The 23,302-nt window shown below is 40.6% G+C and overlaps 1 protein-coding gene across 9 annotated transcripts in view; it reads left to right on the top strand.

The window, feature by feature from the left end:
• PPFIBP1 (PPFIA binding protein 1) overlaps positions 1–23,302 on the top strand; it is a 95,340-nt gene that overhangs the window by 36,044 nt on the left and 35,994 nt on the right. For 8 of the 9 annotated variants that reach the window (XM_047740369.1, XM_047740366.1, XM_047740367.1 and 5 more), the window contains exons 2-7: positions 2,512–2,610; positions 6,554–6,759; positions 16,139–16,225; positions 17,152–17,265; positions 18,205–18,336; positions 23,130–23,222. In XM_047740369.1, the coding sequence (XP_047596325.1) occupies positions 2,547–2,610; positions 6,554–6,759; positions 16,139–16,225; positions 17,152–17,265; positions 18,205–18,336; positions 23,130–23,222 (696 nt within the window). In that variant the 5' untranslated portion in view covers positions 2,512–2,546. Of the gene's footprint in view, positions 1–2,511; positions 2,611–6,553; positions 6,760–16,138; positions 16,226–17,151; positions 17,266–18,204; positions 18,337–23,129; positions 23,223–23,302 lie in introns of those variants that run through there. The other variant, XM_047740365.1, reaches the window with a different exon arrangement.

Consider the following 23,302-nt stretch of genomic DNA (forward strand, 5'->3'; position numbering starts at 1 on the left):
TTTTTGTATTAATGACATTAAGCCTCTAAGTGTTTATTGGCTGGAGATAATTTCTATTATATATCTGTTCATGTCCTCCACCTCTCCCTTTTTAAAATCAGTTTGTAGGAATTCTATCCTTTGACTGCTTCTGAAGCAGACCACCTATACTATTTCTAATTTATTAGAGATCGTAGGCCTTTGAACCCATCATTCTCCCAGACTACCCCATTTAGTTTGCAAACCCTTCTAAACTCTTAACCCCTTTTTCCTGCTCCATTTTTCCCCTTTAGCACCTACCTCGTTTACAGTATTAAATACATTTTTATGGACTGTTTAACTATTATATGCAGGCTGTTACATGATAAGTATAGAGATTGAGATAAGCATCCATAAACATTTATTGCAATTTATTTATTTATTTTCATTTTTCTTTTTTAGAAAGATTTTACTTGTTTATTTATTTGAGAGAGAGAATGAGAGGGCATAACAGCGGGGAGGGTCAATGAGAGAAGCAGACTCCTTGCAGAGCAGGGAGCCGGATGCGGGACTTGATCCTGGGACTCCAGGATCATGACCTGAGCTAAGGGCAGTCGCTTAACCAACTGAGCCACCAGGTGCCCCTACTTATTGCAATTTAATATTGTCATTTATTAAACAAGTGATTGGAAATTTAAAAAAACCACTGGTTCTTCACCACTCTGAAAACCACGGTCTAGGTTTTCAGATCTCTGTGTCAGAGCATTTGAAAGGCTCGTTGAATGGAACAGAGAAGAAATACATAACTATCTGTTGTCTGTGAAAAGTGTTCATGCTGCACACAAATATTGCTAACAAAGATGAATATATGTTTTTTCTAATTCAGTGAGGTGGTGAGAGTTTTTCTAATATGAGCATTACTTTGTTTTATTAGCCATCATTATAGCTGAGCCTGGCTTGAATTTCTTTGTGTTATTTTTATGTTTATCGTAGTATCTGGAGCTCTTGGAAGTGCTACTTTTAAAATGAAAGGGAATGCAAGCCACTTGCTTACATGAAATTCAGGGACTGCATGGTCTTCCGCTTAAATCTCTATGTTCTCAGTTGTCACTGAGTTTTGAGTTTTCATCCTGAACTGTGACTATTAAATTTGCTCCCCACCTCTCTGGACTGTGCAAGTAAATATTTGAGAACTAGCTAAGTTCATAACCTTGCTTTGTTAACTCCTAATTGCTGGGTGACTGCAAACACCTGCCTTGAGTGCTTTTGTGCCATCGTTTTTCCACAAAAACGGTAGTGATACTTTACAACTTCAGAAGTTGAGTAAAGTTCTGAGAAATCTGCAACGAAATCTCTAAAAACTATGAAATCAAAGCAGTGCTTCACGATGATAGGGCATTTTATCAGAATGAATGCAGAGTAGAAAATTGATCCAAGAAGCTGTTTATCAGAACTATAAATATGTTCATAAAAGTAAAGAGGTGAGATCTGGCTGTTTGGAAACAGTGAGCAAAGTTTTCTTTTAAACAGCGTATCCTTTATTTCCCAGACATTTGCTATCCCATAGTATCTGCAAAGTAGCTAGGGCCCTATTTAGGCCTTTTGGGAGAATTCACATGGGTGCTTAGTCTGGTATTTGAAGTGCATTAATTAATATTGGAAATCACATAGTCTTGACTTGCTCATAATTAAATTTTTTGCAAGAATAATTCCAATATATTTAACAGGTGAAAGAGTGAGTAGATTATGCCATAATTTCAGCATATGCCTATTTTTCAGATAAGATGAGATAAACAAAAATTTAATATGTATCGTAGTGGAAGTCAGACAGACCTAGGTTAAAACCTGGTCTTTACTATATGTTTATTTGCTGTGTTTCTATACAAAAATCAACAAACATCGTTGATATCACCTATCTAATGGAGACAAATGTATCCATTTTATTGGGTTGTTGTCATGATTAGGGCTTATGAATAATTTGTGTCTATGTATAAGGACCACTATAGACACTTGTACATGGTAGTTGTTGTCGTATTACAAAATACCAGTGGTTGTATGTGTGTGTTCAGTGTGTTTGCTAGTAAACCCTTTTGACAAGTCCTGTGGTAAATCCATCTACAGAAAACAAAACAAAACAGAAACAGAAACAAAGGCAAACTGAAAGAGCAGAAATTGGGTGGGGCTGGTGCAGGAAGAAAGAAATCTCCTCTACTGAGCATTCCTCATGGCCCTCAGGAAGTTTCCACAGCCATCCCACAGAGGCCTCCAGTTCTGGAGAGGGCATCATGGAAACCGTTCTACTGGACTTTCAACACCTTGCATGCAAGAACTGAAACTCATTTTATTAACTAGTGGAGTGTGTGGTCTTGCAGTACGGTAGACGGTCTGCCACAGCGTGTTAAGTGACTGAGGTAATTCAGCTCCGCCAGTTCAGAAAATTTCTCTCCCTAGCTGACGTCTAAGTGGGGTTGTAATTTGGCCTTGAGCTGTCACACCTGCTGGGAAGCATGTGTCATTTAAAAGGATATAATGGTAACATCATTGTTTTTTCAGATCTAGGTTGGAATTTGCCCTTGACAAATAACAAAATGATGAGTGACGCAAGTGACATGTTGGCTGCAGCGTTGGAGCAGATGGATGGGATTATAGCAGGTAATCTGCGTCCTCTGAAAGATGGAATCATGACATTTACTCTGCGCTTTTGGCTTTTTCATTGCAACTCTTTTATTACCTTTTCCACTTTATTTTCATTTATTGGTTGCCTTTAGATTCCCTGTGGTTTTACCTTGGCCCCTCTTCTCCATTTTATACCAGTATTATTCTCAAACTTTGTTTGAAAATGTCGAATTCCATTTCCATCCTGTGGTTCTGACTCAAGGAGAAAGAAAGTACATCTCGGGCAACCCTCTCGCGTTCCCTTCCTCCTCGGGAGCTTTGTACTATCTGTACTTTACTGTACTCCCAATAAACCTTGCTTTGCTGCCCACCAAAAAAAAAAAAAGAAAGAAAGAAAGTACATCTCATGGGATTTCGGTGCAGGTAGTAGCTGCAGGTCACACTTTGAGAGATACTGCTCTACCTAGGATCCATGGATATTCTGATCTATTCCCTTGAATTCGACATTTATTTTGCCACCAGTAACTCTCATTTCTTTTTTTTTTTTTTTAAGATTTTTATTTATTTATTTGACAGAGAGAGATCACAGGTAGGCGGAGAGGCAGGCAGAGAGAGAGAGGGAAGCAGGCTTCTCGCTGAGCAGAGAGCCCGATGTGGGACTCGATCCCAGGACCCTGAGATCATGACCTGAGCCGAAGGCAGCGGCTTAACCCACTGAGCCATCCAGGTGCCCCAGTAACTCTCATTTCTATTTGCTTTCTCAATTCTCTGCTCAGCTTTGGGTATCTAACTGCCAATCAGATACCTCCTTTGAAATAGCCTATATGCATATCCGTGTCATCACAGAAAGCTTTGAGCTCATTTTCTTTTCTCAGAAGCCTCTCGAGTAGTCTTTATCTTATCTAGTTTCATAATCGTCCATCCACACAGTTTTCTACATAGAAATTTAAGTCACACTAGACCTTTGTCCCTCATAGCCCCTGCTTAGTCAAGTTCTGTCACTTCTATCTCCCTTCAAATTCAGCTATTCCAGGCGCCTGGCTGGAATATTCCAGGCTCAGTGGGTTAAGCCTCTGCCTTCGGCTCAGGTCATGATCTCAGGGTCCTGGGATCAAGTCCCGCATCAGGCTCTCTGCTCCGAGAGGAGCCTGCTTCCTCCTCTCTCTCTCTCTGCCTGCCTCTCTGCCTACTTGTGATCTCTGTCTGTCAAATAAATAAGTAAAATTTTAAATTCAGCTATTCCTTTTTTTTTTTTTTTTTTTTTTTTTAAATTGAGAGAAGGAACACAAGCAGGGGAGTGGGAGAGGGAGAAACAGGCTTCCCGCTCAGCAGGGAGCCCGATGTGGGGCTTGATCCCAGGACTCTGGGATCATGACCTGAGCCAAAGGCAAACGCTTAATGACTGAGCCACCCACGTGCCCTTAGCCATTCCTTTTTTTCTCCTCTGAAATCTGTCCTGTCTGTGCTCTGCCTTGCTTTGTCCTGGCAACCCTCTCCCTTGATGTTCTTGACACTCTTGCTTTCCTGCTCTGGTTCCTCATTCCCTAGACCACCAGAATTTTCTTTTTGAAACACAAATCTGGTCGTATTCCTCCCTTGTTATGAATCTTGAGTGATTCTCTGTTATGGGAGTAGAGCAAAAACAGTGTAGATCATGACCTGCTTGTTTTCTCATCATGACCAGAGGGACCGACCAGGAGGTAAATCCTTTCAGGTCCTTGTGCTCTCCTAGGGGTAGTGGCTCCTTAAGGTCTCATGTCACATTCTGTGTTTTGTCACGGGAGAAGTACCTTTATGTATTTAGGAGCCCATGGTCATGAAGAAAGGGTTGAAGGGGCCAGTGGGTGGGGTTGTCATCCATCTGATGGTCAGGGTCGAGATGCGGGTGGCCTCTACTGCTCCTCCATTCTAGCTACCCAGCCCCTGTTGCTTATCTTTTCTGGTCATAAATTTGACCCTACTCTGTTTCAGTGGTTTGAAGAAACCACAGGTGTTCTTCCCCTGAGGGCCATGGCAAGTCAAAGTTTGGCCTCCTTTGTTCTACTTGTATATCCCGAGACCAGATTTTAATTTGACCTCCTTTGTAGATTAGAACACATCTTGTGTACTGTGTTTAGTTCTTGGAATATCCGTTTCAAAGAGGTTATTGGTAAAACTTAAAAGAGGAGGTAACCGTGAAGGCGAAGAATTTAACAACTTCATCTGGTAAGGAAGGAACTGGTTAAGTGTAACCTGGGAAAGTATATTCTTGCTCAGGGCATGATAGATACTTTCACACAGTTGAAGGACTATTACGTGGAAAAGAGATTGGACTTACTGTATCACAGTTTCGGAAAATATAACCAGAGCCAGATCCTAGGCTGTTATCAGAGGTTATAACTTCAAACTCTTAGTGGAACTCCGTAGTCAAGACAAGTGGTGTTTCTGGACAGTAGTTGAGGACTGACGTTTTACATACTCTACTAGATGAGTATATTTGTTCCTTAGCCCTGCCAGGGCTTCAGGACCAACATTAGAGTTATTCAGAAAATCAAGACTTCCTGGGTCCCAGCTCACACTGACGCAGTCAGTAGCTTTGTGGGTAGGACCTGGCTTTATGTTCTCAGATTACTTTCAGTAGCTCTCCACCTAAGGTAGACGGAGATGTGACTGCAAATATTTGAGGAGTTTTTCTAAATACGCATTTCTCCCCTATCCCTCACCTTGTTTTGTGATGGAGACTTAGGAGTGGAAGGTTATTGTGGGTACATCTGTTGTGAATAGTATTATCAAGTGATTGTAGTGCTTAAAACTACTGGAATAGGACAATGGCCTGTTTTGTTTTTAAAATGCTCTACTATTCCTCCCTTTCCCTGACATACTCTCCTCAATTTCTATTTTTCTGGATTTTCCTCTCAGCCTTACATGGTTCCTGAGAGGAAGGTCATGGGAAGCATTTACCATTGGGCCTGGCATATCAGTGGTTACCATTATTACAGTTTGGCAGATTTTGGTCCTCATCATTTGGTCCAGTTCTAAGGAAGGTCAGTGGAACGGACTAACCAAAAGAAAATGCCTCTCCCTATGGTTGGAATTGAACAAGCTCTGTGGCAACTGGAGAGAGAATTTACACATGTGTTTGCACTTTTCTTCCCTTTATAAGACTCTCAGATTAATGAGGTGGTAGTCAAAATATCATAATTATTGACACTTAAAGTTAGTACATATAATTAATATGTATATTTGATAGACCAGAAAATAAAAATCAAAGAGATGAAGAGGTATATATGAGTGGTTTCTGAGCAGGTAATGGGTTAGTTATGTACATTCAAGTCATAAAACGCTTTCCCTTATAAGTAATAGGGAAAGAAGGGCTTAAAACTATTTTTTAAAGCTGATATTAGCAAGAGTGTTTGATGCGAGGCTGCAAACAAAATCATGGGAGAAAATGTTAACACAGACACACACTAGTGTACATACACAAATGTATACATGTAATTCATTGAAATTCTCCAAAGATTAAATTCTGGTAAATTAACCGGGAGCCGGTCCTGTTACTCTTGACATTATACTATGCAGTTTCCACCAAATTGTCCAACTTCTTTGCAGGGAATTTCTCAAAATCTTATGGTACCTAAATTTATATTTTTGGGAGTACTTGGCTCTATCCACACTGATCTGCTACCTTCTTGGCCCTTATTTCCATGAGGTCAGCACATCTTTCACCAAAGTCCATTCATTATATTCTTACCGTAATACACAGTTGACGTCCCTGTTAGGTATTTGGTGATTGATATTTGCCATCAATTATATGGATTTTATTTTTACACCGAATCACTATGACTTGGAGAGATTCGCATGACTGCTTTATTTTCTTTTCCTTTTTGCTTGTTTTGATTATTCCTTGCTGTGACTGGACTTGCTTGCCACCTCAGCTTTTGGACATTATGTAATATAAACCCTGTTGCTCTCTCTGTGATTTTTTGTTTTTTTAACCTAGGTTCTAAGGCCCTGGAATATTCCAATGGGATTTTTGATTGCCAGTCTCCCACTTCCCCGTTCATGGGAAGCCTGCGAGCTCTGCACCTTGTGGAAGACCTGCGTGGATTGTTGGAGATGATGGACACAGATGAGAAGGAAGGTTTGAGATGCCAGATCCCAGATTCAACAGCAGAAACACTCGTCGAATGGCTTCAGAGTCAAATGGTAGATAATCCTGCACTCTGAATCTCTTGTGGCTTATTCCAAAATTGAGAACATAGAGTAACTGATTAGAGCAACAACAACAAAAAAGTACAGGGCAGCAGGTTCACTGTGATTTTTATCCCTTAATGCATCCCAGTTCCCTTTAAGGATAATGTTAGTGTACATTTCATGGGCTCCCGCCCATCACCTGATTTTGCCTCTAAAGGTGGACTAGCTTTCTTGGATGACCTGCTGTGGCCTAGAACAAATAGTCCTGTAAAGGAAAGAACCTTGTACGTAATAGATGCTTTCTTAGTACTATTGGAAAATTTACTGTAAAAGGACCAAGAGCAATTCAGATAGGAAGCAGAGTGAATAGAACCTCCAAAGGCAGCGAGGCGGAGGTCTGCAGTATCTGATAGGAAGTGCCATCTAGTGATCTGCGGGGGTCATGTCAGTTCTAGGGTGTGAGGGAAGCTGTAGAATTGGGCTTCCAATGGCGTTCTTCTTCCTGGAACAGCGAAGCCCCTTTCTAGGCATCCTGTCTCAAAAATGGATGGTGTGGCGGATCTGCCCTTTCCCTGAACACATTGGTAAATACCATGGTTTTAATACATTTGGAACAAATAAAATCTAAAGAATGCCACCAAAAATATTGAGAGAAGGAGACAGAAAAAGTGTTCTTTCTGTAATACGAGTAATGCCACTGAACTATATGCTTAAGAAAGGTAAAAGTGACAAATTTTCTGTGTGTATTTTACCACCACCAAAAATGAGAACATTAATACTGTGATAAAATTGATGGTTGGATTGTATCTTGGCATTTCCCAATGCAGGTGCTGGAGACAGCAGACCTGAATTTTGATTTTGGGGCTGTTTCTTAGAAGCTTGCATGATTTGGGGGAAATTTTTTAAGCTGTTTGTCTCATTTCCTCGTTTGTGAAATGGGGACAACAGCTTCTGCCGCACAGGATTGTGAGTCCCGGGAGCTAATTTATGAGTGCTTGTCAGTGAGCCTGGTAGAAGAGTCAAAAATATAATACTGAAGAGATTGTAGAGAATGGAGGGAATACTACGGGATCCATTTGCAAAGAGGGAAAGAAAGTGTTGGCTCCAATTCCGTGTTACTCCTACCTGATTCACTTTTTTACAAGAGTACATTTTTCAGACTATGGAGAAGCTTTTACAATATTTTAGAAACTTATTACCAGTTACATAATTAAGATTTCATTTATGTTTAATGATAGCCATCTTGGGAGTCCATGTCCTTAAGACTGATACCAATCTTCTCGTTAATGCCACTGGGCATTTACAGTTCTAATTACTTTGTCTGGGCCAGGAGACCCCCTGGTTTCCTGTCGGGTGTCGCGTCTTCCTACTGATTTCTGCTGCCTGTGTCATTCTTTCATATGATCAGAAGCTGGTTGAGAAGAAAGAAAATAGTCACATTAATAGTTTGTTACTTGTGAGGGGATATTAAATCACTAAGAATGAATTTGTTTGAATAAAGTAGCTCTAGCTGTAGCCTTCTAAACACTGACAAGTTTAAGACTCCGAAGTTCCTCTCCTGTGGTTAAAACAAACAAACAAACAAACAAACAAAAACCCAAATCTGTTGAGTATGCCGTATTTGGTCAAGTACTGAGATAGAAGTATTATCCTGTTAATAGAGATATTAATGATGGAGAATTACATGCTTTATCAAGCTCTAAGTTCAAGAGGGCAAACAGAAAATATGTCAAATTATTTGAGCCAAGCAAGCAGTTTCTGTTTGCTTTAGGTCTAACTCCATGAGTTGCTTAGAACATTCATACTATGCTTTTCCCAATAGATGACGTTGAGGATCATGACCTTGATCAGGGCATAAAATCCCACAAGTGTCCAGTTACTTAGCAACTTTAATATGAGGCATTCGCAAAATCAGCAGAAATGACAAAAGTGCAGTTTTCAGCAAAGTGAGTGGAACTGTGATGATAGAAATCCAAATCGGCATCGTGGCCGATAAAGTGAAGTGTGCCTCACTGGCTTCTGACCTGATAAGTCACAATACATTTCCATCTTATTCCTACATTTAAAAAATAGGCCCTATTAATTGCAAATGTGTCTTTTAAAAAAGTTTTTAGAACAAGTTTCATAAAAATAAAAATACTCATAACTTCAGACTTGGGGCACATTCTCTCTAGTCCCTGACTCTCCGCCACATGACCCATTCCAGGCCCACCGTCCCCAGAACCCCCCCGCTGCTCTCTGCCCAGCTTCCCTTTTCATGTGTGTCTCCAGGGAATGTTTGTTCCAGCTTTGGCAAACAAGGCCCATCTTAAGATTGGGTCACAGGGTCACAGATCATCTGAGTTCGGCAGTCTCTCACTGAGACATCCTAGCTCACTTGAAAGCTGCCTTCCCCCTTCTGGTACCAGGCTTCTGGTAAACTCCCATGAAAAGTGTCCACAGATGCAGGGCAACAAATGGAGCGAGTCAGCAGAATTCTTGGGAGAAGCCAGCACAGTGTGATAAGTGAGAGATGAGCTTTATCATGAAATCCCCAGCAACTAATGTTTGTGAGGACTGAATGGAAAGAGATGTGTCTGTTCTTTCATGAAAGTGAGTCAGGAAGGGCCAAGGGGCAGGAAAAATAAGGATAGCATTTTTTTCTTGATCTCGTGTTCCCCTTCTCTTGCTATATGTCCATCCTGTCACATTGCTGGCTTTCAGGAAATATTGCATAAGTGAATGAATAGTGGATGGGCACATGAATATCGGAAGCTACTCAAATAGGAGCTGGGTCTTAGCTTCTAGGGCTCTTTTAGTTCATCCTTCTGGATCTCAGAGGGCTTTGGAGTATCCCTGCAACCAGGATAGTGTAGTCTCAACATGTCCCCTTCTCCCCCCTGCAGAAGCTTCAGGGAACATGGTGGTGGGCATGAAAATGAGGTGAGGAAGGGCCAGAACGTGTCTCCCCTGCTCAAGTAAGGTGTCTGAAAGAACCTTTTAGGGGACACTAAAGACATCTGTCAAACTCTGCCCTGGCCACGGAGGCATGGACAAGGAGCTGTGCCTGCATCAACTGTGTCACGGGCTAGCCACTAGAGCTTGGCCACAAAGACCCAGATCCCTCCAGGGACGCTCCCTCAAGATATTTCTAATGAGACCGGCAGATGAAAGCACTTGGCACCTGCTGCTCTTACAGGCATTTGAGATGGAGTTCCATTTTTGCAGTAGGGCATCCTAGAAGTCGGCCTGCTACTGGGGTCCTTCTCACCCCCCGACCAAACACTTGTTTCTTGCTCCCGTTGGCTATTGAGTGAAGGAGATGTGTTCTGTTTCTGGAAAACAAGCACCAAGAAAAATTACAACCCAGAAATAAAAGCCATATTTCTGATTTTGACCACCTGCTCTCTTGACTTGGAAAGTACAGGAGGTACTCAGGCTTATCCTGAGCTTCGGGCTTCGATGCACTTTCTGGCGACACTGAATAAACAGGCATCTTTTCTAGGAGAGGGTCACCAGTGGGCTTTTTGGGTGTGACGCTGTGTATGTGAGATGGATTTCTCCCTTTGGATTTCTTTTTGAGCAGACCTGATGAGATTTTGGAAGAAATAGACAGCTTCCTGAAAGGGTTGTCCGTATTGCCTTGGTATCGTATTTATTTTTTAGAGTCATAACAGAAATTTCGGAGGAGACAATAAATGGGGTGTTTCAAGATTGATGGAGGCAGACCTGCTAGTACATAGCGTCATCAGCCAATCAGTGGGGACACTCCAGTGGGGACGCTCCAGTGGCTCCCAGTGGCAGTGGTGTTGCCCTGAGATCATTATGCACGGCACAAGGTGAGAGCCTCACCGCCCTGATTCCATCACATTTAGTGAGAGGACAGGGGAGCGGAGTATTGCCGCCTGGTGGCCTGACTTCCAGTGCTCTTGACCATCACGTTCATTTATTCTTTGGACAATAGCGTATGAGATTCCTTCTTGTGCTGTTAGGCCCCGGTGAAATGTGACTGTGGTGTTCGTGGCCTTCCTGTCTTTCTCCGTTTCTCCTCCTACTCCAGTGTCTGGTAGAGAGCAGGCAAACGAATGTCTGCACACAGCGGTAGAGAGGTAGTGCTGGTTAGGGTGCACAAGGCCCTGGTGTGAGAAGGTTCTTTGAGTGGCTGGAGATAAATTTAACCAAAGGAGGTTTAGAGGGCCACGCCTTCCTTTTTTTACCTTGATACAGAATTTTGAAAAATGTCATCATGAAATAAAATACTGGATGGCAGTTTTTAAAACTAATTTAAAAAATAAGTGTATTGAGGGGCGCCTGAGTGGCTCAGTGGGTTAAGCCTCTGCCTTCGGCTCAGGTCAAGATCTCAGGGTCCTGGGATCAAGCCCCACATCGGGCTCTCTGCACAGCGGGGAGCCTGCTTCCTCCTCTCTCTCTGCCCGCCTCTCTGCCTACTTGTGATCTCTCTCTCTCTGTCAAATAAATAAAATCTTTTAAAAAAAATAAGTGTATTGACTTTGGTGGAGACTATGTGTATCTGTGTATGTGTGTGTGTGCGTGTTTGTGTGTGTGTTATAGCAGCAGTCCAACTGTTTCTTAACGTTTGTTGTCCTTATAAAATGGAACTGATTTTCTTTTCCACGTTGTCATTTAACTACTCAGCACTCTGATTTGGGAATGTTCTATTCAAACTGAGTTCTGTGTTACAACAGAAGTTAAGTGTAATTGTGGCAAATCGCTGCTTGCTTGTTGGTTTGGGATTTAGACAGGACAGCAGAGCTCTGGAAAGAAGAACAAAGCAAAATGAAGCTGGGGAGAGAGGGGAGTCAACTGGAGACCAATGCAAACCAACAGAACTAAGAAAATTAAAGGAAAATATAGCACGATGCTTTAAGTAAAAATAACGGGCGAAACGTTCCTGCCTACCCTGAAGTAGTAACCATTGATACTGTTGTGTGATGGGTACTTAAGGTCTCTACTTTCAGATACAAATGAAATTTTGTATAATAAAACAGTTTTTGAAAGGGAGGCATGGGAGGCAAGATGCTAACATTTATTACATCTTTATACTTGATCATTAAAAGGAAAATAATATAAATAGCTTCTATCTAGATGACTGTGGGTGAGGTATATTGTGCCTTTAACATTATATGGAGCATCTGCCACGTGAATTCAGGCAACTCATATTCCCAGGGGTGGTTGCTGGCTAACTTTTGGATTCTATAATTCTGTAAGGAATAGAGCCGTTTAGACATTTTACCCGTATTGTGCCAGGAAAATCTGGCAAACACCATGAGTTCCTTAATTAAAGTATCACTGTTGCATTCGAGCTGGATCCCTTGCCTTGCTTTTCCCTCCCGAGTGTCCCATACCCTCCTCCACACACACTGTTAGTTGGCTACTATACTATTGAAATTCCCAAGCCGATGCTGATTTTGACTTAAACTTTCAGTTGCATCGAATGTGGTCAGTATGGGGTTGCATCATGAGTGAAAGTGTGAAGAGTTATTTTGAAGGCATCTCTGGGATTTTGAGTAAAGTAATTTGAGCTGGTGTTCAGTGCTTTGGATGTCACATCGACTCGAGAGTTGATACTCAATGTGTTTTTAATTCTATGCTCATGATTTTATAAGAATCTTGGGAGAATCAAAAGAAATGTAAGATAGTTTTGCCTTGAGGGACCGTTAAGGAGAATAAGTGACCAACTCTCGTAAGGTCACGAGGAAGCCATCCATGGCAGAATATGGTGAAAAGCTAAGTGGTGAAGGACAAGACAAGACAGAGAAGGGAAACCAGTGTAGGGGGAGAAGAGAGTATGGCATAAGGTAAGAAGGAGGAGGTGAGAACTGGCTAAGAAAAATGAATCTGTAGAGGCAGAAAGGAATGATGGGTGAGTATAGTGGTAGACACACAGCCTTGGAGTAGATGTTGGAGTGGCCAGTGGAAGAAAGTTCACTAGGAGGAAGAAATTGAGAATGGTATGGGTAGAGGTGGTAATTGTAAGTCTCAGGGAAGCAGGACATTAAGGATCCAAAGGTTATGTGGAATAATGAGCTTTGAGCAGGAAGTAAGACTCACTTCCCCCAAGATGGCAGAAGAAAGGGAAGATGTCGGAGGCCATATATACTCTGCTTTGGAGAAGATAGTATATAAGGGAGTTCATGCAAGATAGTCTCGAGTATAGTCCATTAAAAAGGCTCTGAAAACACCTCCTAAACATGGTAGCAAGAGGGAGTACAGGCTTCGGGTCAACCACGGAGTGAGAAGTGAGAGGGCCAACTTGCAACCAAGTGTTCATTCATCCTGTATTCATCTGATGGTTATTGAACACCTATCACTTGTTATTCATTCCACAGTCATTTGGTTCAAACTCACTGTGTGCCAGATGTAAAGGCAAACCTACTCACAAAGAAGGCAGTTTGTTGGAAGAGGGGAACATATATGTAGCCAAGTCTAACCTCATCTGTTCAGTGTGATGCCTGCCACGATGAGGGTTCATCTGGAATCTCTAACTGGCATATGAGTGAACAGGTAACTCAAGGAACACTTAACAGGCCAAGCCTGGGTTGAGCTGGACTTTACAGAGTGAGGAAAGATGAGGAAAGGGTGGGAAATACGGCCCATGCCAAAGGAATAGAATTCGAGAGTGCATGCCACATCTGGGGAGGTTTTGAGTGGTCTGGTTGGTAAAGCTTGGGAGTTGGAGGAAAAATAGAGGTGGTAAGGAATTTGCCTAATGGAATTTACCTCTTGCTAGCATTCTTAAGTCAAAGGTAACAGAATTGGCAGAAATATAAATAAATGTGTGAAGAGACTAGACTTTTACCTGCTTGACTAGGTCAATGCACTCCTTTAAAAGTATTTAACTACTCCATTGGTGATTCTTAACTTTGGCTTTGTTTTGCTGTGGTGACCTGTGGTCTTTTAAAAAAAGAACTCCTCAAGCATTATGAGCTCTCGTAAATATCACTAGTCTTGAGAAGTGTGAGTATCCTCATTGTGAGTTAATTTTTAGTATTTTGATTTTAAGATCGTTTTGTGATACTGATTTTGGAACATCTGATTTCCATTTCAAATGCAGTAGCTTCGTGAAACCCTTCTAGAACTTGCTATAGCAACATTTCTAATCTTTTCATCAGAAGAAATAACTTTTGCTTTTTATCCTCAGTGAACAGAAACCTTTTTTTTTCTACCTCATGAAATGTATCTGTTTATAAAAGTACATGGGGTTTTAAAAGCAGATGCCTGCTAACATTCATCATCAGAATGAGGAATTCAAAGCTGTAGAAAGCCAGTCTGAGTGCTGCTTCAGATTGAGAACGTGTATCATACATCGTGGCTCTGTTCCAAAAAACTGTCCTTAAGAAATTATATAAATTTCATTTTCATGGTAGTCCCGGGGGTTGGAAGTCTTTCAGGCCACAACTTGTAATTGTATTTGGATACTTCAGTTTACAATATAAACAGAATTATGCAATGGTTATAGGGCAGGTATGTGGTCAAGCTGATGTTAAAAAACTTTATCCACTCTAAATACATGTTGCAGCCTTCCTCAATTAGCTTCTGATTCTTTTGTGGCCTCATGGGAAATGTATCCAGTGCATCTAAGTTTTTAGAAGCAACATCCTGCAATTTCTTTTTTTGTTAGCATGTGCATGCACGTGTGTGTGTGCGCGTGCACGCGCGCTCAACACATGCCTTTTATTACTCCCAGAATTTATATGGGAAACTGCATTATTTGGAAAGGTAGTATGAATACCAGTTAATTCTGGAAAATAATAGATGTCACATCTGCTGTGTCCTTGGGCGATAAGGTTGAGTTTGTGTTTCTCTGGTTTAAACCTGAAGTTATTTGCTTTTTTTTTTTTTTTTTTTTGATGATTTTATTTATTTCAGAGAGAGAAAACATGAGAGAGAGCATGCACAGGGAGGAGAGGGAGAAGCAGACTCCCTGCTGAGCAGGGAGCCTGATGTAGGACTCCATCCCAGGACCCTGGGATCATGACCTGAGCCGAAGGCAGATGCTTAACCGACTGAGCCAGCCAGGCGCCCCTGAAGTTACTTGCTTTCTTGATTGACCTCTGGATGGCCCTGTCTAACCAATTTGAGCTCCAGTGGCTTTTATTTCTGTTGGAGTTGAATGAGGAATCAGGAAATTCTATTGGGATTACCTGTCATATGATTATGAGCTATATACATGAGATAACAAGGGACATATCAGATACACTGCTGTATTTCAAAATGATGTTTTTATGTTGTCTGCTCTCCGTGAGCCTTTTTGTGTGTCTCCTTAATGACTTTTATATATGAGACAGCCGAGAAACAAATGTGACTCGCTTTCCCAATCGGTGTTTCCTTCGGCATTTACATATGCACGGACTTGTCCGAATCTGATAAAAAACGTGCGGGGCTGGAGGGAGGTGAAGAGAGCAAGCACGAGTCTAAGCAGAGCCCCAGGCCAGTGCTGTGCTTGCAGGATGATACATGTTTCCAGGCTCAGCAGGAGCTCGGCATAACGTAACAGACTTGGGCAAAGTCACGAAGAATGAAGTCAGGATGGGAGCTAATAAAGTTCCTGGTAAAGTGTGGATGGCGACGGCTGGGAGAAGTCGTTGTGGACTGCTTTTCCTAAGCTTTCAGGGGAAGGAAGAAAGGCTTCAAAGCTAAAGGGAAGGCTTGTCCTGAGATTTGGTCCTGAGTAGCAGGGAGGAAGCTGATGTGAGCCGCCCCCATAGCCTCGTCTGTAAAGACAGGCATTTGCAGTTCTGGGTTTGCAACTTGGGAGGAGAGGGGAGGCACGTAAGGGCAGCCCAGGACATTCTCAGTGCCCCCACCCAGAATTAGTAGCACAGATCCTTCAGGTGGCATAAGGAATTTCTGCCTGACCACACACTTGCGAAACTTTGCATGACCCAGCTATGCGTCCCTGCGAGCGACTGTTAGTAACCCCTGTTCCTTTTAGGTCATGATTTTTCTGCTTGATGGGAACTTGTCTGGTTTGGTGATAACATGCCTACCATGCCCATTTTACCTATTTTGAGGCAAATGGACCAAGTTTAAGTCTTGTGTTTTCTGCCAATGGCTGTAGCAGCTAGCTGAATTCTATTCAGGTTCCTTGGATTAAGAATGTATGCCATTTTATTTGCCCACAGTCGTTTCAGTTTTTTTTTTTTTTTTTAAAGATTTTGTTTATTTAGTTGACAGAGAGAGATCACAAGCAGGCAGAGAGGCAGGCAGAGAGAGAGGAGGAAGCAGGCCCCCTGCTGAGCAGAGAGCCCGATGTGGGGCTCGATCCCAGGACCCTGAGATCATGACTTGAGCTGAAGGCAGAGGCTTAACCCACTGAGCCACCCAGGCGCCCCAGTCGTTTCAGTTTTAAAGAGAGTCAAGCCTTACACATACTCCTTCATCTTTTCAGACAAACGGACACCTGCCCGGAAATGGAGAGGTGTATCAAGAAAGGCTAGCACGTTTAGAAAATGATAAAGAATCTCTCGTTCTTCAGGCAAGTGATTTTTAACAATGCTATTCTTCCTCCACAACATATTTACAAAGACCATTTTAAATTGGGATGGCATATTCAGATGTTTGGGAGCCGGATTGCTGATAGAAATAAGTATGTACACACAATAGGGAGTGGTGAGGACTGTGGCAGCACAAAGGTGTGCCTCCCCAGTCTAGAGTGAGCAGCCTCGGCTCCTCTGACAGCCACAGTGTCATCTAAGCTGACTTTCTGATCTGATCTGTCATCTTAGTTGATCTGGTGTTTTTAATTTATAGCATAAATTGTAATTTTATACTACAGATTTTCATAAATCTGAATGTTTTTGAATCTGAATCTATTTAATTTTCAATTTTAAAAATGATCCCGTGAGCTGAACAGAACAGAAGTGAGTAGTGGAGTCTGGTTTAGTGGCTAAATTGGAGTTTTCTTCTTCTTAATGTTTTAAATGCATGACAAACATTTTTATTTTGGTATTTTGAGCTAAGTAAATTGCAGTGTATTTACGGGATTGGTGATAGTGGGGAAAAACTCATGTGTAGTCCTTGACAGCTTCTCTTTGAAACATAACTCCATTTCCTCTCTTAATCTCTAATACTACCTCCCACTCCCATTCCAACCTCCCCAAAAATGATGATCTATGCACATACCCTCTCGCATAAAATGGTTGAAATGATGTTAACCTATAACTACAAGGTATTGCATATCCCCAATCAGCCCTAACCTCCTTAAAAATTGGGAGTCCGCAGGTCAAGAAGCATCACTTAAATAGGATTGTAAAGGACTGCTGTCTTATTGACAGTTTTTTTTTTTCCTTACAACAAATGGGTAGTGACATCATTCCAGTTTTTGTTCTATTTAGAGAAATAAAGTTTGCAATGGGACCCAAATCCTTCCTAATCTATTGAAGTATTTTGCTCTAAATACAGGTAAGTGTGTTAACAGACCAGGTGGAGGCTCAGGGGGAGAAGATTCGAGATTTGGAATTTTGTCTTGAGGAGCACCGGGAGAAGCTAAACGCCACAGAGGAAATGCTGCAGCAGGTATGTTCAGAAGCCTTCACTGAGGTGGGGTTTTCTTGCTCACCTATTTGAAGTTCTGCACTTGTATGTTGTGTCCCCTTGGATGCAGCATTGAAGTTCATGATTCACCGAGACTGGCATATTTTAAGCAAAAACCTAGGGTAACAGGGTCTCAAAACACATGCATACAATAGAAAGTGTTCATGTAATTAGAATCTGGAGTAAAATATTGATAGGCTTATAGGTAGTTTTAATGTTCTTCTTTAAATTTGCATATGGTTTCCTAATCCCCAGATATGAGCATATATTTTATGATTAAGAAAAAAGATACGTACCGTATGTGACTTTTACTGGGGAAAAAAAAAACAAACCCAAACTTGTAATACACACACACACACACACACACACACACACACACACACACAAACACACACACAGTGCTTGTAGACGAGAGCACCTATAATATAGCAGGTAGGGTACGTACTGGAAGGAGACTGTTTCAGTTTGAGTCATTGCTCTGCCACATCCTTGCTGTATGACCTTTGGCAGGTTTTCAGCCTCTCTGTTCCTCACCTTCCTCATTTGTTGAACAAGGATAATTCATGAGTTATCTTTAGTAGGAGTTTCTACTTTAGAAGGTTGTTTTGAGGATCGAACCATATCAGAACAGTGCCTGACACAGAGCGACCCTGTCAGCATCAGTGTTCTCATCAGGCTTTGACACATTTAAGATTTCTGCGTATCTAGAGCATGTACGTCTCCCCAGGAAGCAAGTGCACACTTAGTTCTGCTCAATGAAGTTTCACAGAAGCAGATAATTTTTTCAAATTTTATCTGTTCAGTGACTAATCTTTACCACATTCCCGACTTGATAGTTACTGCTTTGCAGGGGTAAGACACAATCATATGTGGTGATTTGTAATAAAACAAGTTTTAAGTGTATCTCTTAAATTCCAATAGGAGCTTCTGAGTAGGACATCCTTAGAAACTCAGAAGTTGGATCTGATGGCTGAAATATCTAACTTGAAGCTTAAACTGACCGCTGTGGAGAAGGATAGATTGGATTATGAAGATAGGTTCAGAGACACGGAGGTAAGTGATACCCTCCTCTTTACATACATATGTGTGTGCATGTGTATATGTCATACACATATTTCCAGAGCAAGTTGAAATTGCTTGTAGGCATGAGGGGGAGGTAGTTAATTACTACATGTTCTCGTTCATCCGTGCTCCTTCTTAGGAATAATCTTTAATTACATTGGCTTTTTTTACATTGACTTTTTAATCACTAAATGCTCATGGCAATATTTGTTGTGAGACTTTTTGTTGTTGTTCATAACCTTTTTTTTTTTTTTAAAGATTTTATATATTTATTTGACAGACAGAGATCACAAGTAGGCAGAGAGGCAGGCAGAGAGAGAGAGGAGAGAAGCAGGCTCCCCGCTGAGCAGAGAGCCCGATGCGGGGCTCGATCCCAGGACGCCGGGATCATGACCCAAGCCGAAGGCAGAGGCTTTAACCCACTGAGCCACCCAGGCGCCCCTTCATAACCTTTTTTTAAATTGTGAGACTTTTGATATGAAATTTTAACCTTTCATTAGTCTTTAGAAAGAACTTTTCACTTTGTGACATTTGGAGCTTCTCTCTGTTCATCTGCCTCTCTGTCCTCCTGTCCATCCATAGTGGTTTTCTTCATTATGGAAATAATGGGTTTAAGTGTATCACTTTACTAATAGCCATTTTTAAGTTGTACTGATTATTTTCTATATAATAAGTAAGTTTGAAAATACGTACAGAGAACATGCTTTTATTATATAATCATAAAAATCAGATTTTTAGAGTTTATTTAGTTTGGCCTTCTACTTTTGGTCTCTTCCACACATAAATCATACCAATTAAATAAAGCTTGCTATACTTTTGTGAAATTTGGGATAGGTTCTACAACTTGAAGTACCCATTTTTGTGGTTAAACATGTTTTGTTCTTTGGACTGTTTTATTGTTAATCTGGGTCTTTTATTTGCTTATTATTTGTTGCTGGGAAAAGAGATAATATCCGTTTGAAATCTGTTTATTTGGAAAAAATTTGAAGATCCGCAGGACTCCCTTATCTCCCAGGGACATCTCTTCCTTTCTCTCTCTCTCGTTTCCTCGGTTGGAGTATGGAAAGTTGTCATACTGCATTAGAAACTGGGTCCCAAGAAGCGGAGAGGAGAAGAACTCATTTAAGTATTCTTCCCCCTCTGTTTTCTTTGCACACATTTCTTTGAAGCCAACTCTATACCATCATGATAATGGGGTACCTTAGGTATGTTACCCACTGTGGGCAAGTCCCGTATAGACTGGCTTTAGTGAGATGTACTCCATTGCTATTTTCCAAATTAAATTTTCTGCCAAAATGGAACTGTAATGGAAAGTCTTGGCGTTATGTGTTACTTCCTCAACAGCAAAAGGAAATCCCCAACTTAGTTCATGTTTAATCTTCTAAAGTTCTTTGTCAGTCACCTATATGAGCATGTTCCTCACTTGATTGAGGCTGGGGCTCTTAGAACAGAACTGAGAAAGTCACCCAGTTTCTCTAAAATTGTCCCTTTTGTGCTTTCTTGAAAAAATCCGTTTGGATATTTTCCTCTATTTCCTCTCTGTCGTTCCCTGACTCCACGCTTGCTGCATAACATGACAGAGTTCAGTCAACAGATGGACGGTGTGCCATAGAGGTTACTCTGGTGCAGGGAAAGAAGTTGCAGTGTTCTGGTCAGGAGTTGGCCCTTTCCCTTGTGTCCATAAAGTTGAGGGGGAGTCAACCTGCACGACTGGTTAATTTGGATCTGGGATATTAACCAAGCATTGGGACTAAATAGAAGTGGATGTGTTAGGATTTTTTTGTAAGACTCCAGAGCAATAGTCACATCTCTTGAGTTTGTCTGCATTTAAAAAAAAAAGATTTTATTTAGTTGAGAGAAAAAGAGCATGTGAGCAGGAGGAGGGGCAGAGGGAGAAGGTGAGGGAGAATCTCAAGAGACACTGTGCTGAGCGAGGAGCCTGTCGTGGGGCTCGATTCCATAACCCTGAGCCAAAGATCAAGTCAGAGATGTAAGCGACTGAGCCCCCCAGGTGCCCTGTCTGCATTTTTTTAATAAAACTTTTTCCCCTGGTGCTTCCTTCCTTCATTCATGCATTTTCAATCATAAGCAAAGTGATCCTGTCATCAAACTTTCTGTAAACTCAATCCTTGATAATTTTCTAATATATTCAACACTATTGGTAAAATACCACATGCATATCTAGAGATTATAAGCTATAATCTGATCAACCTCATTACATATGACAATAAATAAAATAGTCCTCAAAATTAAAACCGAATTGAATGTGCTCTTTCCTATTATTGTTCCCTTAATAAAATGTTTGGGGGGTGCCTGGCTGGCTCAGTCAGTAGAGCGTGCAACTCTTGTTTTCAGGGTCATGAGTTTAAGCCCCATATTGGGTCTGGAGCCTCCTTTAAAAACAAACAAAAGTTTCCCTGGCTGTTTCATGAATCCAAAATTCCTTAACTTTGTCTTAGAATTTTAGATTATTTGGAGATTAATTTCTAAGAAAATATTGGAGTGGGGAAGAAATATAGGCACTTCTGAAAGATTAAGGGTAAAAGTCTTGAAATCCTGTAATTTTGAAGACTTGCCTGGAATGGCTGATAGGAGATGCTTAACACTATTCAACAGTGCCCCCTTCTGGTAAGAGTACAGATGCCAGAAATTGCGTTTCTGTGGAGCCTGAAGAGTTACTCGGAGAGGGAAAAGGGACTAGTAACTGGGATTTTCTTTTCATAAAGAACTGAATTGGAAATAATTTGAATTCCATTATTTTAAAGTCTTATATTAAGGAGCTATTTCCAGATTTTCCAGCTTGAGTGACTATGGAAAAACAGGACTTCTTTCAGGTTGGAGATTTACATTCATACTTACAGTGTTGCCAGAAGGGAAATTTGGGTAGGGTTTGTTTGTTTGTTTGTTTGTTTGTTTGTTTGTTTGTTTGTTTTTTAATAGAAAAATTATCTCAATTTATAATTCTGTTTTCTTCAGTTACTTCTTTTTGCAAGTTGTCACTGTTTCTAAAAGAAGTGGTAAAATAAGACAATACCAAATAGGAATTCAAAGCGGCTAACCATGAAAAAGTGGCAAGATATATATTAAAAAGACCAGGAGATGAAGGAAGGTCACTAAGAATTCTAGTATGCAAGAATGATTAATAAATGGGAGATAAATAAATGGTAGAAACTGACTTTTTCCTAAGACTTGAATTCTGAACCTGTAGATAAAGAATCACAACTAAAATGTTATTAAATGATGTCAAACAGTTCCTGACCTCATTCGTGAAAGGAGAAAATAGCTGATCCCTTACTGAGGTACTGTATTAATAAACAATTGTCCTATGGGCACCTGGGTGGTCCTGTCAGTTAAGCCTCTGACTCGGATTTTGGCTCAGGTCAGAATCTCATTGAGCCTTGCCTAGGACTCCATGCTCAGTGGGAGTCTGCTTGTAACGTCTCTCCTTCTTGCCCTCTCTCTTTAGAAAAAAAAGAAAAAGAAAAAATAATTATAATAATAACTAATGAGTAATTATTATATAGTACTGTTAAGTAATTTAGGAAAGGCATCCCTTTCTCCATATGTGAATCATTACTCATAGAAGTTTAGTAAGAAAGTTTTATTTCTTATGGTATTGTTTCTTTTTTATGGCATTTTTGTATAATTCTGTTATCTGTTTATTTGTGGCTCAAGAGTAGAGGACTTGTAAAATGAGGAATAAAAACATGTTAACCATTGGTGGGGTCTTGATGGTTTGTAATAAAAAAAGAAATCCTTTCCACAGTATTTGAAGTTGTTATTGTGTGGCATTCTGATTCCCTTTTCCTACCGTCTGGGCTCTAGACAAAAATATGTTACTGTTTCTTAGAACACTTAGACAAGTTTTACAAGCAAATTAGTTTTTGTTTTTTTGTTTTGTTTTGTTTTTTAATGTGAAAGAGAAAAGCATCTGGCTATATTTGTATTATGAAAACCTTAGGATTATTTTCTTTTTCCTGTTCCGATTGTAACATTCATGTTATGACAATGTATTTGTAAATTACAGGGCCCTCACCCACCCTCAAGTTGAGAATCCTTGGTTTAAAAGGTTTACATTTCAAAAAAACAATAAAAGGATTTAAATTCCATTCCATTCTCCCAGACTGGGTTGATGAACAATCTATATTTTTGTTAGACAAAGGAAGAAATTGTAAAAATGTTTTTATAAATAAAAAGGCCCTAAAAGTAATGGCTTTACTAAAGAAAATTTTTCTAGTTAATTTTTAAAGTCGGAATCTATATGGTGATTTTTAGTCCAGAAATAGCTGATGATTGATGTATGCGATTAGCTACCTTTGTTAATCAAAATTGAAAGTCACCTTTTAACTCTTAAGCATAGGAGACAAACTGAGGGCTGCTGGAGGGGTGGTGGGTGGGGGGAGGGGGTAACAGGGGGATGGGCGTTAAGGAGAGCTCCTGATGTGATGAGCCTGGATGTTATATAAGACTAATGAATCACTGACCTCTACCTCTGAAACTAATGATACATTATATGTTAATTATTGGAATTTAAATTTTAAAGAATTACCTTTGATTTCCATAATCTCATGATTGTAGGCCAGATGCATGGAGAATTTAAAATAGTGTTTTAACTAGAAAGATGCTTTGGGTCTCAGGGAGATACATTTATTTCCATTTGTCTGATCCAATTCATACAACCCGAACCCAGGGGCTTGTTGACTTTAGGTTTCCAAGCTGCTATTTTGGCCTACATAGGTGTGTTGCTGCTTTCCTAATGTGTTTCATTGTTCCTTCTTTGACAGGGGCTAATGCAAGAGATCAATGATTTGAGGTTAAGAGTCAGTGAAATGGACAATGAAAGACTTCAGTATGAAAAAAAGCTGAAATCAACCAAGGTAAGTTTTCTCAAGGGTAAAAATTTGTAAACAGCCTGACTCACTTATCTATGATCCGTAATACAAGTTCTCAACTCAAT

This window comes from Lutra lutra, chromosome 8 (assembly GCF_902655055.1).
Source record: "Lutra lutra chromosome 8, mLutLut1.2, whole genome shotgun sequence".
Classification (NCBI taxonomy): domain Eukaryota; kingdom Metazoa; phylum Chordata; class Mammalia; order Carnivora; family Mustelidae; genus Lutra; species Lutra lutra.